The following is a 14,004-nucleotide window of genomic DNA, read 5'->3' on the forward strand; positions in this document are numbered from 1 at the left end:
TATATGGAAATCAATCAATGTGATACACCATATTAACAAACTGAAAAATGAAAACCATATGTTCATCTCAATAGATGCAGAAAAAGCTTCTGACAAAATTCAACACCCATTTTTGATAAAAACTCTCCAGAAAGTGGGCATAGAGGGAAACTACCTCAACGTAATAAAGGCCATATATGACAAACCCACAGCAAAGATCATTCTCAATAGTGAAAAACTGAAAGCATTTCCTCTAAGATCAGGAAAAAGACAGGGATGTACACTCTCGCCACTATTATTCAACACAGTTTTGGACGTCCAACACAGTTGGACGTCCAACACAGTTTTGGCAATCAGAGAAGAAAAAATAAAAGGAATACAGATTGGAAAAGAAGAAGTAAAACCGTCACTGCTTGCAGATGACATGATACTATACATACAGACTCCTAAAGATGCCACTAGAAAACTACTAGAGCTAATCAATGAATCTGGTAAAGTTGCAGGATACAAAATGAATGCACAGAAATCTCTTGCATTCCTATGCACTAATGAAAAATCTGAAAGAGAAATTAAGGAAACATTCCCATTTACCACTGCAACAAAAATTATAAAATACCTAGGAATAAACCTACCTAAGGAGACAAAAACCTGTATGCAGAAAACTATAAGACACTGGTGAAAGAAATTAAAGATGATACCAACAGATGGAGAGATATACCATGTTCTTGGATTGGAAGAATCAATATTGTGAAAATGACTATACTACCCAAAGCAATCTACAGATTCAATGCAATCCCTATCAAATTACCACTGGCATTTTTTACAGAACTACAACAAAAAACCTTAAAACTTGTATGGAGACACAAAAGACCCCGAATAGCCAAAGCAGTCTTGAGGGAAAAAAATGGAGCTGGAGGAATCAGACTCCCTGACTTCAGACTATACTACAAAGCTAGAGTAATCAAGACAATATGGTACTAGCACAAAAACAGAAAGACAGATCAATGGAACAGGATAGAAACCCCAGAGATAAACCCATGCACCTACGGTCAACTAATCTATGACAAAGGACGCAAGGATATACAGTGGAGAAAAGACGATTTCTTCAATAAGTGGTGCTGGGAAAACTGGACAGCTATATGCAAAAGAAGGAAATTAGAACACTCCCTAAAACCATACACAAAAATAAACTCAAAATGGATTAAAGAGCTAAATGTAAGACAAGACACTATAAAACTCTTAGAGGAAAACATAGGAAGAACACTCTTTGACATAAATCACAGCAAGATCAGTTTTAATCCACCTCCTAGACTAATGGAAATAAAAACAAAAATAAACAAATGGGACCTAATGAAACTTAAAAGCTTTTGAACAGTAAAGGAAACTACAAACAAGATGAAAAGACAACCCTCAGAATGGGAGAAAATATTTGCAAACAAATCAACGGACAAAGCCTTAATCTCCAAAATATATAAACAGCTCATGCAGCTCAATATTAAAACAACAAACAACCCAATCCAAAAATGGGCAGAAGACCTAAACAGACATTTCTCCAAAGAAGACATACAGATCTCCAAGAAGCACATGAAAAGCTGCTAACATCACTAATTATTAGAGAAATGCAAATCAAAACTACAATGAGGTATCACCTCACACCATTTAGAATGGGCATCATCAGAAAATCTACCAACAACAAATGCTGGAGAGGGTGTGGAGAAAAGGAAACCCCCGGGCTTCCCTGGTGGCACAGTGGCTGAGAGTCCGCCTGCCAATGAAGGGGACACGGGTTCATGCCCCGGTCCAGGAAGATCCCACATGGCACAGAGCGGCTGGGCCCGTGAGCCATGGCCACTGAGCCTTCGCGTCCGGAGCCTGTGCTCCGCAACGGGAGAGGCCACAACAGTGAGAGGCCCGCATACCGCAAAAAAATAAAAATAAAAAAAAATAAATGGACCCATGCAGTTCAAACTCATGTTGCTCAAGGGTCAACTATACAATAAAATGTAACAAATGTGATACAGCCATACCACAGAATATTACCCAACCATAAAAAGGAACAAAGTACAGGCATACCTCATTTTATTGCACTTCACTTTACTACACTTTGCAGATAGTGGATTTTTAACAAATTGAAGGTTTGTGGCAACCCTGCATGGAGCAAGTCTATCAGCACCATTTTTCCAACAGCACTTGCTCATTTTGTATTTCTCTGTCACTTTTGGTAATTCTCGTCATATTTCAAACTTCTTCATTATATTATATTTGTTATCATGATCTGTAATCTTTGATGTTACTCTTGCAAAGAAATGACTCACTGAAGGCTCAGATGATGGTTAACATTTTTTAGCAAATCAAGGTATGTACATTGTTTTTTTTAAGACAATACTATTGCACACTTCATAGACTACTGTATAGCGTAAACATAATTTTTACATGCACTGGGAAACCAAAAAGTTCATGTGACTTGCTTTATTGTGACATTTGCTTTATTGCGGTGGTCTGGAAGCACACCTCTGAGGTATGCCTGTACTGATACATGCTACAGCATGGATGAACCTTGAAACATTATGATAAGTGAAATGAGCCAGTCAAAAAGCTCACATAGGGCTTCCCTGGTGGCGCAGTGGTTGAGAGTCCACCTGCCAATGCAGGGGACACGGGTTCATGCCCCGGTCCGGGGGGATGCCGCATGCCGTGGAGCGGCTGGGCCCGTGAGCCATGGCTGCTGGGCCCGCGCGTCCGGAGCCTGTGCTCCGCAACGGGAGAGGCCACAACAGTGAAAGGCCTGCATAACGCAAAAAAAAAAAAAAAATGCTCACATATTGTATGGTTCCATTTATATAAGATATCCAGAATAGGCAAATCTACAGAGATAAAAGTACATTAGTAGTTTCTTAGGGCTGGAAGACAGGGAGGTAATAGCTAAAGGGCACAGAGTTTCTTTTTGAGGTCATGAAAATGTTCTAAAATTGACTGTGGTGATGATGGTTGCACATATCCGTGAATATACCAAAAGCCTATTCACTCTGAATAGGTGAATTTTATGAATTCTATGAAGTTAAAGAAACATCAAAAAAGATGTTTTTTTTAATTCAAAAAGAGTCATGTACCAAAATGTTCATTGCAGCTCCATTTACAATAGCCTGGAGATGGGAACAACCTAAGTGCCCATCATCGGATGAATGGATAAAGATGTGGCACATATATACAATGGAATATTACTCAGCCATAAAAAGAAATGAAATTGAGCTATTTGTAATGAGGTGGATGGACCTAGAGTCTGTCATACAGAGTGAAGTGAGTCAGAAAGAGAAAGACAAATACCGTATGCTAACACATATATATAGAATTTAAGAAAAAAAATGTCATGAAGAACCTAGGGGTAAGACAGGAATAAAGACACAGACCTACTAGAGAACGGGCTTGAGGATATGGGGAGGGGGAAGGGTGAGCTGTGACAAAGCAAGAGAGAGGCATGGACATATATACACTACCAAACATAAGGTAGATAGCTAGTGGGAAGCAGCCACATAGCACAGGGAGATCAGCTCAGTGCTTTGTGACCGCCTGGAGGGGTGGGATAGGGAGGGTGGGAGGGAGGGAGACGCAAGAGGGAAGAGATATGGGAACATATGTATATGTATAACTGATTCACTTTGTTGTAAAGCAGAAACTAACACACCATTGTAAAGCAATTATACCCCAATAAAGATGTTTAAAAAAAGATGTTTTTTAAAATATATTAAATGCTATGACAGAGCAAGTATACAGAACTACATACACATACACAGTTTAATGGTCAGGGAAGGCCTTTATGAAAAAATAATGCAATCTGAAGAATGAGTAGAAGCTAGCCGTCTAACAAAGTATATGGCATGGGTGAAAACTTGGGAATGAAAGAAAAGTCTGGTACTAGAACTTGTTCAGTATGTCTGGAATACAGAATAAAGGTAGCAAAGATAAGGCTGTAGAGGTAAAAAGGGGTCAAGTCATATGGACCTTGCATCAAAGAGAAGCCATTCAAGGGTTTTAATATAGAGGTAACAGGATGAGATTTGCAGCTGCTCATTTCTACATCAGAGATGAATGCATAATTCCATTCACCAAAGTGTTATGGCACTCTTATAGATAAAATAAAAATGTATGATGACAATAAAGAGCAAAGTTGTTTTAAAGAATTTTAATAGCAAGTAAGTGAATGAGTGAGTAAATATAAGTACTTAAAGGTTACTGTCAACATGAAAATATGTTTCTGACAATATCATACAGCATAGTGGTTACAAGTATAAACCCTGGAATCAAACAAACCCTGATTTAAATCTCAGATCTGCCACTTATTAGGTATATAATCTTGGGTAAATACTTAGCTACTCTGAACCTGAGTTCTCTCCTATATAAAATGACAAAGATATTATCCACTCTATAGGGTTGCTGAGAGTTAAAGGATATACTCTAGTGTGTGGTACATAATAAGCATTCAATAAATGCTATTACTATATTACTATACCCTCTATCTCCTCTTAGCCAACCTTCTTGAAAGAGTATTTTATACTTGTCTACTCATCCTCACTTCCTATGTGTTTATCTGTCTCTTCCTATTAGAATTAAAATGTCATGAAGGCCAGGACTTATTTGTTCACCAACCTAGAACAGTACCTAGCACAGAAGACACAAACATTTTTGTAATGAATGAATGAATGATTAAACACACTCTTCAATGCACAGCAATCTGACTTTTACAAACACCAATCCAGCAAACCTCCTCTAGAAAATATTAAATCCAGCAGACACTTTGCAGTCCTTATACTGGATCTCTCTATTCCATTTAGCATTAAATAACTGCTCATCCCTTCTTGAAGCTCATTACTCCCTTGGCTTCTGTGACACTACTCGCTTGTAAGTTTCCTCGTATCTTCTGAACTGTTATCTTTTTTCTTCTTTTTTTTTTTTTGGCCGCACCACATAGCTTGTGGGATTTTAGTTCCCCAACAGTGGACTGAACCCGCACCCTCAGCAGTGAAAGCGCAGAGTCCTAACCACTAGACCGCCAGGGAATTCCCTGAAGTGTTACCTTTTGGTGTCTCTCCTGGGTTCCTCGTCTGCCAAGCCCTTAAAAGTTGGTATTTCCCCAGAGTTCTTTCCTTGGTCCCACTTCTCTCTATACCAGTGACTGTCAAGTGGAAGGGTGAGCATGTCAGAAATAGAAAGGGGGTCTTTTGCCAAACTCTACTCCCCAGGGTATGAGAATCACTGCTTCTGTGAATCACTGTTAATGAATGGAAGGAGTTTTATAATACTCCAGTGTGCTAGGAAAGCAAAAAAGCTGTGAACTCCTCTACCTGCTCTCCTTGGCCTCCCCCTCCAGTTATGTAACACCTGTACACTACTGCTTCCCCAGGTTCTTATCTACACCCCTGAACTCTCCCCCAAGTTAAGACTAAGATATCCAAATACATTCACTGGGTGTTCCTCAAAATATCCAAAACTGTGATGTCTCCCACAAAACCTGCTCCTCTTCCTGTAATGCCTCTGTCAATGAATGTCACTACATGGTCACCAAGGCCAAAAACTGGGAAGTTATCTTTTTTTTTTTTTTGGGAAGTTATCTTTGACATCTTCTTTCTCCCACACCTCTCCACATCAAGTCAACAAAATCCTGTTGACTTTATCAACTAAATTATTCTCAACTCTATCCCCACTATTCATGCTCAAGTTCAGGCTCTCATCATCTCTTGCTCAGACTACTATAAGAGCCTTCTAATCAGTTTCCCTATCTCTAGGTCAGTGGTTCTCAAAGTGTGGTCCCAGACTAGGAGCATCAGTACTGCCTGGGAACTGGTTAGAAATGCAAATTCCCAGGTTCTTCTCCAAACTTATTGAATCAGAATCTGGTGATGGGGCCCAGCCACCTGCATTTTAACAAGCCTTCCAGGGGGTTCAGATGCATGTTAAAGTTTTAAGAACCACTGTTCCAGGCTTATCCCCTTAGATTAATGGTTTTCAACCTTGGGCGAACATTGCAATCACCTGAGGAGTTTTCAAAATACTGATAACCTGGCTCCCACCCCAGGCGTTCTGAGGTCATTGGTTTAAGGTGGGTGCAGAGCTGTGAATGTTCCCCAGGTGATTGCAGTGTGCATCTAAGATTGAGAACAACTGTCTCCACAAAGCCAGCATGATCTATTTAAAACGTAGATCTGACCTGATTAAAATCTTTCAATAGCTCCTCATCAAGTAAAAGAATAAGTCCAAGCATCTCAGCATAGCATTCAATATCCTTTATAACCTAACTAACCCTCATCCACCAACATGAGGAAGGCACCACAGTGTGAAGAATGTTGGGTTGAAGCCAATGGTCTAAGTTGAAATCCCAGCTCTCCCACTTACTAGCTGTGAAACCTTGGGCAGGTTAGTTAATCTCTTAGCACTTCAGTATGCTGTACTGGTGAGGATTAAATGAATGAATACATGTAAGTCGCATTAGGACAGTCCCCGATACACAGTAAAGCACTCAACAGATGTGAGTTACTATTATTTTAGACGCTCCATCTACAGGAAACCTATCCCAAACTTCCAAATTGGACTAAAATTTCCTCCCATAGACCCCTGAGTTTATCACTTGACAAGATGTGTTGATTATCTGTTTGTATACATGTGGTACACTGTAATTTCTCTGTACGTACTAAAATGGTGCCTGATAGATAATAGTTGTTAACTAAACTGAGAAACCATATGACAATATCATATTTTAGCTCCAAATTTGTTTTTTGTAGAAGTATTATCATGAATGATTATATAATATATAATACATGTATGATATTCAGCTTCCTACAAACATAACATAGCAGAAACTTTCAAAGCCAAACCGTGAACAATAGTACAACGCTGAATGGAAACCAAGTACCAGATTTTCTATTATAGCATCTCTGCCTTGTCTGAAATGGGCAAATATGGGATAATGTTAAGTCCTTTCTATCAGTAATTCTACATGGTGCTATTGATAAAAGTATCCTGCAGTCTTAAGCATTCAAACTGGAATAATAATATTAAGGACCACTGTGCATCAGCAGATTGCCAAGGAGACAGCTTTCCTACCTAGGAATTACTCTGAGAGGCTACTAAAAATAGACATAATGATTCTTCCACCTTCAGAATGAAATGCAGCAACTAAGAATAAAGACTGCAAGAAGGTCTGAGACATCAAAGAAAATTAAAAATACAATCCAAGTTCACAGTGTGCGTACCTTTAAAATACCATCCAAAGTGCCTTTGTAGAGGTCCACATGTCCCACAATTGCCCTCTGGTTCATCATGCGAGTTCGAACCACATCAACTGGATTGGAAGCCAGAGCCCCAGCCAAGCCGCATGTAAAGCTGGAACTAAAGATAAAAACTTTAAGAAGACAGACTGCCCCACTTCCACCTCTGCCCGCTTAAACTGAAATTAGTCCAAATATAAATGTACAATGAGTCAGACTCATCAGATAAAACCTGGCACTTGCCCTTTCATTACAATCTAAAAAGAAAGGAAATATTTACTAATCTTTACATTATTCAAAAGTTGTCCCCTTCACTTTTCAATCCAAAATTCAGATAGCCTTTTTTTTTTAAGGGGACAGTTTATATAAGTCTAGCAAGTTCCCTAAGCAGGAAGTATTATGCATCATCTATTAGTTATGTACATTTTTCAAACCACAGCATCATACGCCAAATGCATTTGAGTAGTAAAATATCATAAAAGTTGCAAGATGAAGAAAACGTAGAATGAAATTAGCAACAGTCTTCAGCCCAAAACTGTGGTTTTGTTTCACAGGCCCTATAAAATTTCACCCTTTTATTCTGTTTCTCATTGAGAAAATTTGCTTTCTGATCCAAAATTAACCAAAGCAAATAATAGATGAGTTTATTAGATACAGAGGCTGTGTATGAACAAATGCAAATCCTACAGACCTCTGATAGGCTACTGTATTAGACACTGCCCCCAAGTACCAAAGTGCCCATAGCATCTGGAATCTCTGTACCTGTATCAGAAGGCTTGAAGTTCTGGTGATGAGAGAGAAAAAGGTATTTAGACCATATGTAGCCATTATCAATTCTACCTGAGGACTTCAGTGAAAGATGCTTTTTGTGCTTAAAGTACTAAATATATGGAATGAGTACAACCTATCATACTTACACAAAGTGAGTTAAGATTGTGTCTCCCACCACCCCTGATAATATTAAGTGCTTCTTCGTAATGTCATAGACTGGTAGCTCTACTCCCACAACGATGGCAGCCCGCTGAGCAGTTGGGACAACACCCTACAAAACATAAGTGACATGAGACACCAAGGAAATACACTGGTAGTGACATAAGTCTAAAAGTGAACAAAGTAAGTCAGGAATTAAAAACTAACAGAAAAAATTCAAGTCTGAAGTATAGGGGTTATTACTCCTTCAAATCAATAGCTAATACTGGAACATTTATAAATTTCCAATTCACTTACTGTACTAAAAATAAAAACCATTGATATGACACCCAAAGCACAAGCAACGAAAGAAAAAATAGATAAATGGGACTTTATCACAATTAAACATTTTTGTGATTCAAAGGATACCATCAAGAAAGTGAAAAGACAACCCACACAACGGGAGAAAATATTTGCAAATCATATATCTGGACTAGTATATATCATATATTATACATGGACTAGTATCCAAAATAAAGAACTCTTACAACACAATAATAAAAAGACAAACAACCCAATTAAAAAATGGGCAAAAGATCTAAATAGACATTTCCCCAAAGAAGATAAACACTTATACACTGCTGGTGGGAATACAATATATGGCAGCCACTGTGATAAACACTTTGGCAATTCCTCAAAAGTTAAACATAGAATTACTACATGACCCAGCAATTTCACATCTAGATACATACCCAAGAAAATTATAAACATATATTTATCCAAAAACTTGTACATGAATGTTCATAACAGCATTATTCATAATAGCCAAAAAGTACAAACCACCCAAATGCTTATTAATTGATGAAGGGATAAACAAAATGTGGTATATACATACAATGGAATTATTATTCACCCATAAAAAGAAATGAAGTACTGATAAATGCTAAAACATAGATGAAACTTAAAAACAGTGCGTTAAACTAAAGAAGCCAGTCATAAATGCCACATATTGTATAATTCCATTTACAAGAAATGCCAGAATTGGTAAATCTATAGAGACAGAAACTAGATTAGTGGTTGTCTAGGTTTGGGAAGTTGGAGGTCATGGGAAGTGACCATTAATGGATATGGGGTTTCTTTTTGTGGTGATAAAAATGTTCTAAACTTAGACAGTGGTGATGGTTGCACAAGTCTGTGGATATCCAAAAAACATTAAATTGTACACTTTAAGATGGCAAATTTTTATGGTATATGAATTATCTCAATAAAGATGTTATTAAAAATAAAACCAGGAAGCAAAAGTCAGTAGGGAGAAAAGAGCTTTCAAGTTTATTTCACAGAATTTAGGATGTGCAGAAAGGACACACTAGGATGACAGCAAACGTATGATGCAGCCAGGGAGAAGGCCAAGGCAAAGGAGTACCTCCTTATGAGTCCTCCTGTGATAACACTACCAGCTTTTCACTCACTAGTACAGTATTCCTATCACAGCTCACGTTACAACATAGGGCTGCCAGAGCATTAAAAGTCCTGTTTTTGAAGAATATGAATGATACGAGAAAATGCCTACAACGCTGAAGAAGGTAAGACATAAAATTACTTATAGTATTATTCTAACTTTAGGGGAAAAGGTATACAAACACATGCCAAATTTTTGTAAAAATTTTCACAAGGAATGTTTTACTTTTACAATTGTGTTTAAATTTAAATATCATTTAAAAAACTGAAAATAATATACGATGAGGAACAACTGCTTTCTGTGATACCTGTTATAATTAAAGAGTTCAATCATCTCTAAATTCCCAAACTCCATTTATAAAGTGGAAGTGAGGTAGCTGTGCTGTCATCAGGAGATGTTTGATTCTGCTGATCAGGCTGGCTGGCCCAGCAGTACCTTCCTCTCTGATCCTTCCACCTGCTCAACTCTGTTAGAAGATGGCCTCAGAAGACTAATTTGGTGAACCGTAAGGCCCCACGGGCTGAATTCAGGTCACAGACATGTTTTGTGTGGCCTACACAGTGTTTCTTAAAAGACTGAATTAGCTGTCAACATAAAACAAAAACAAAACCACAGGAATGGTTATTTCACACAGGAATGCAAATTTCCAGCTTCTCTTGAAAGCCCAGAAAATTTGGCCACACTGGATTCACGTGGTGTACGACAGCAATGAACAGGGCAAGTGCTCTCCAGTTCACTACTCTACTATCTGTCCAACTCTGACTTAAGTGCCAGTTACTCTTTATTACTGTACTCCTGTTGTTATTTCTTACAATGGAGTTTGGAAGAAAGTGAAGTGTTTCCAGTGAAAGTGAAATGTTTCCAGTACCCATGTTACAATCAAAGCAGGAAAACAAAATACAGACATGTGTTTGAAGAAAAATGTAAACATATTTCCTTGTTGAAATGAAAAAAAGATTCCCATATTTTAATATGTAAATAATACATGTCTGTGTCAAAAGAATACATAACACAATATACTTCACTTCTCCTTACATGCCTGGATGAAGTAAGTAGCCTGGATCATAAAAGTAGCTATGTTCAGTTCCTCAAAAAATTAAACAGAGAATTACCATACAATCCAGCAATCCTACTTTTGGGTACATACACAAAAGAATTGACATCAGTCTTGAAGAGGTATCTGCACATCCATGTTCACAGCAGCATTATTCACAAGAGCCAAGATACAGAAACAAACTAAATGTCCATTAATGTATGAATGGATTAACAAAATGTAGTATATGCATATAATGGAATGTTATTCAGCCTTAAAAAGGAAATTCTGACACATGTGACAACATGAATGAACCTTGAGGACATTATGCTAAGTAAGGACATTATGCTAAGAAATAAGCCAGTAATAAAAAGACAAACTGTATGATTCCACTTATATGAGGTACCCAGAACCATCAAATTCATAGAGAGATAATAAAAGGTTGGTGGCCAGGGGCTAGGGGAAGAGGAAATACGGAGTTGTTGTTTAATGGGTACAGAGTTCCAGTTTTGCAGGATGAAAAGAATTCTGGAGACTGGTTGTACAAAAATGTGATATTTTATATGTATTTTAACACAATTAAAAGATTATTTTAATTAAAAACAAAGTAGCTATGTTCCCCTGACAAAATCTCCAATTCTACTTATTGTTCTGTCTTTGCCTTTTCCTTAGCCTTAGTTTGTGAAAAAAGTTCTAGTTAGTTCCATTTTCTGGCTTTAAATTAGACTAATCAAGAAAGTGTACCTTGGGACTTCCCTGGCAGTCCAGTGGTTAAGACATCACACTTCCACTGCAGGGGTGCGGGTTCGATCCCTGGTCAGGGAACTAAGATCCCGCATGCCGTGCAGTGTGGAGAAAGAAAGAAAGAAAGAAAGGAAAGAAAGGAAAGAAAGGAAGGAAGGAAGGAAGGAAAGAAAGAAAGAAAGAAAGAAAGAAAGAAAGAAAGAAAGAAAGAAAGAAAGAAAGAAAGAAAGAAAGAAAGAAAGAAAGAAAGAAAGAAGGAAAGGGAAGGGAAGGGAAGGGAAGGGAAGGGAAGGGAAGGGAAGGAAAGGAAAGGAAAGGAAGAAAGGAAGGAAAGAAAGAAAGAAAGAAAAAGGAAGGAAGGAAGGAAGGAAGGGGAAAAGAAAGTGTACCTCCAAGTGCTTTTTATCAAAAAGCAAACATCAAGGATCATTAACGGATGCTAAGATCATTTGGTGAAAGGTCATTAAGTAATAGGATATATGCACGTTGTTAGAATATTACCCTACAAATTACTTGCTAATTTGCAAAGGGGGAAAAAAACGTATCTTTTACTATGATAAGACCTGGTAGGCATCATCTTAACAAGTAAACGAACTTGGCATCACCAATTTTGGGACAAACTATCATTTTGTGTCTCTTGCTGTGATGCATATGAAATAGTGTCATCTATGAAGTTTAACATGCATCTAATCAAGCCAACAGATCTAACTTCTAGCTTACAGGAAATACAGGGGAAATGCAAGGAAACATTTTATATAAGAAAACTGACCTGACCTCATCAATAAAGGAAATTTGAATATGGACTAGGTATTAGATATTAGGGACTTATTAATTTTCTTAGGTGTGACAATGGTATTGTTATTATGTAGGAGAATGTCCTTATTCTTAGGAGATGCATAATGAAGTACTTAAGGGAGTAACACGATGTCTGCAACTTCCTTTCAAATAGTTTAGGAAAAAAAGGAAAAAGAGAGACTCATTAGATATTTAAACAAAAAAAGAGAGTGTGCACGTGTGTGTGTGTGTGTGTGTGTATGGGTATGTGTGTGCATGTGTGTATATACATAAGTAGATAAAGCAAATAGGGCCAAACTTTGAGTCATTTAATCCAGCTATGTAGGTGTTCATTGTTCTGTTCTTCCAACTTGTCTGTATGTTTGAAAATTTTTATAGTAAGTAGTTAGGGAAAATTATAAAGAAATAATAAAAGTAAAGCTCTCTCTTTTAAGAGTCTATTAATGGATTTCCCATTCTACTCTCTACTACTAGTAGTCTTATTTAATATTACAATCCTAAGTGATTAAAACTGGATAAAAAATTACAGGAACAAAAATATTTTAAAAAGTATAGATAGAAGAGTGGAAGATAATACGACAAAATGTTAACAGTGATATCTCTAGCTAGTGGGACTACTGGATATTTTTATCTTTTATATACTTTCTCAACATTTTATAGTATATCTTTTACCTTTTATAATGTTAAAAAAGTTGTTTTAGGCAATAAATTTTGATCATAAGCACTACAGAGACTACCATAAACATACATTGCTGTGTTAATACAAAACTGGCAAAAATATAGATTGAAAAGTTAAACTCACTGTGAATTTGAACAAACCAAAATGGCTATCTCAAACAATATAACTTCTCTCACAAATACAATCCCCAAACATTAAGCAGAAATAAAGACAACTGATAAGTTTTGGTCCTTTCATAGCTGATAAGGAGCTTCTTACCTTATTTTTTAGGTTACCAAGAATCTTACATAGTATAAGGTGACAATTCACAATTTTATGGCTTTATATAAAAGGTAATTTTTGCAAATTCTAGCAACTGTGTAAAGAATAATACCAAGAAAAGAGTACTCACCCTCCACAGACCCCTGGTACCTTCTTGTTGGTATATATCAATGAAGCTGCCAATCATGCTGCCTTGGAACAAGCTTCCTTGAGCCTGCATTCGAATCTAAAATCAGAAGAGGTGAACATTTTATTTTGACAGAGAACCAAATTGAGATGTTTCACTCATTTAAAATGAAGAAAACAGTATTTGGGAATTAAAAATCAGCTTACTATTATGATGAAATTAATGACCTAAGCTACATATAGAAAGAATGTAATTTGTGTCAAAGTATATTTTATAAAGACAGTTTTTATCAGCCTCACATTCCTCATACTAAGTCCATCATTTCTGGAGTTGGAAAAAAATTTGGGGAAAAGAAAGAATGAGTACTCTGTAGGGATAGAAAATAACCCATTTAAACTATGATTAGTTTAGTGAAAAACTATAAACAACCTATATGTCCAAAAATAACAACAAAGGATTAGCTGCATAAACTATGATACATCCATTTAAGGGAATACTATGCAGCCATAAAATTTTATTGTAGAATAATATTTGTGGATATTGGAAAATGTCAACAATTAATTGCTAAATAGAAAAAGCAGGTTGCAAAGCAGTATGTATGGTATATCATTTTTATCAAAAACATGTAGACTTAAAAATAACCATATGTTCAACAAAGAGACTGACTAAACATACACACCCAAATGTTGACAGTGGCTTACGTCTAAGTGATGAAGCTCCAAGTGGGCATTTTTCTCTTTTGTGTTTTTTCCTGCCTTC

At 36.9% G+C, this 14,004-nt stretch overlaps 1 protein-coding gene across 5 annotated transcripts in view; it reads right to left on the reverse strand.

Moving 5' to 3' along the window:
• The window catches only part of SLC25A14 (solute carrier family 25 member 14), a 34,250-nt gene that overhangs the window by 6,438 nt on the left and 13,808 nt on the right, over positions 1–14,004 (reverse strand). For 3 of the 5 annotated variants that reach the window (XM_067722348.1, XM_067722349.1, XM_067722352.1), the window contains 3 exons: positions 13,249–13,344; positions 8,156–8,280; positions 7,224–7,359 (listed from right to left, as the gene is read on the reverse strand). In XM_067722348.1, the coding sequence (XP_067578449.1) occupies positions 7,224–7,359; positions 8,156–8,280; positions 13,249–13,344 (357 nt within the window). The other 2 variants (XM_067722351.1, XM_067722350.1) reach the window with 2 other exon arrangements.

Source organism: Pseudorca crassidens, chromosome X, assembly GCF_039906515.1.
Source record: "Pseudorca crassidens isolate mPseCra1 chromosome X, mPseCra1.hap1, whole genome shotgun sequence".
Taxonomy (NCBI): domain Eukaryota; kingdom Metazoa; phylum Chordata; class Mammalia; order Artiodactyla; family Delphinidae; genus Pseudorca; species Pseudorca crassidens.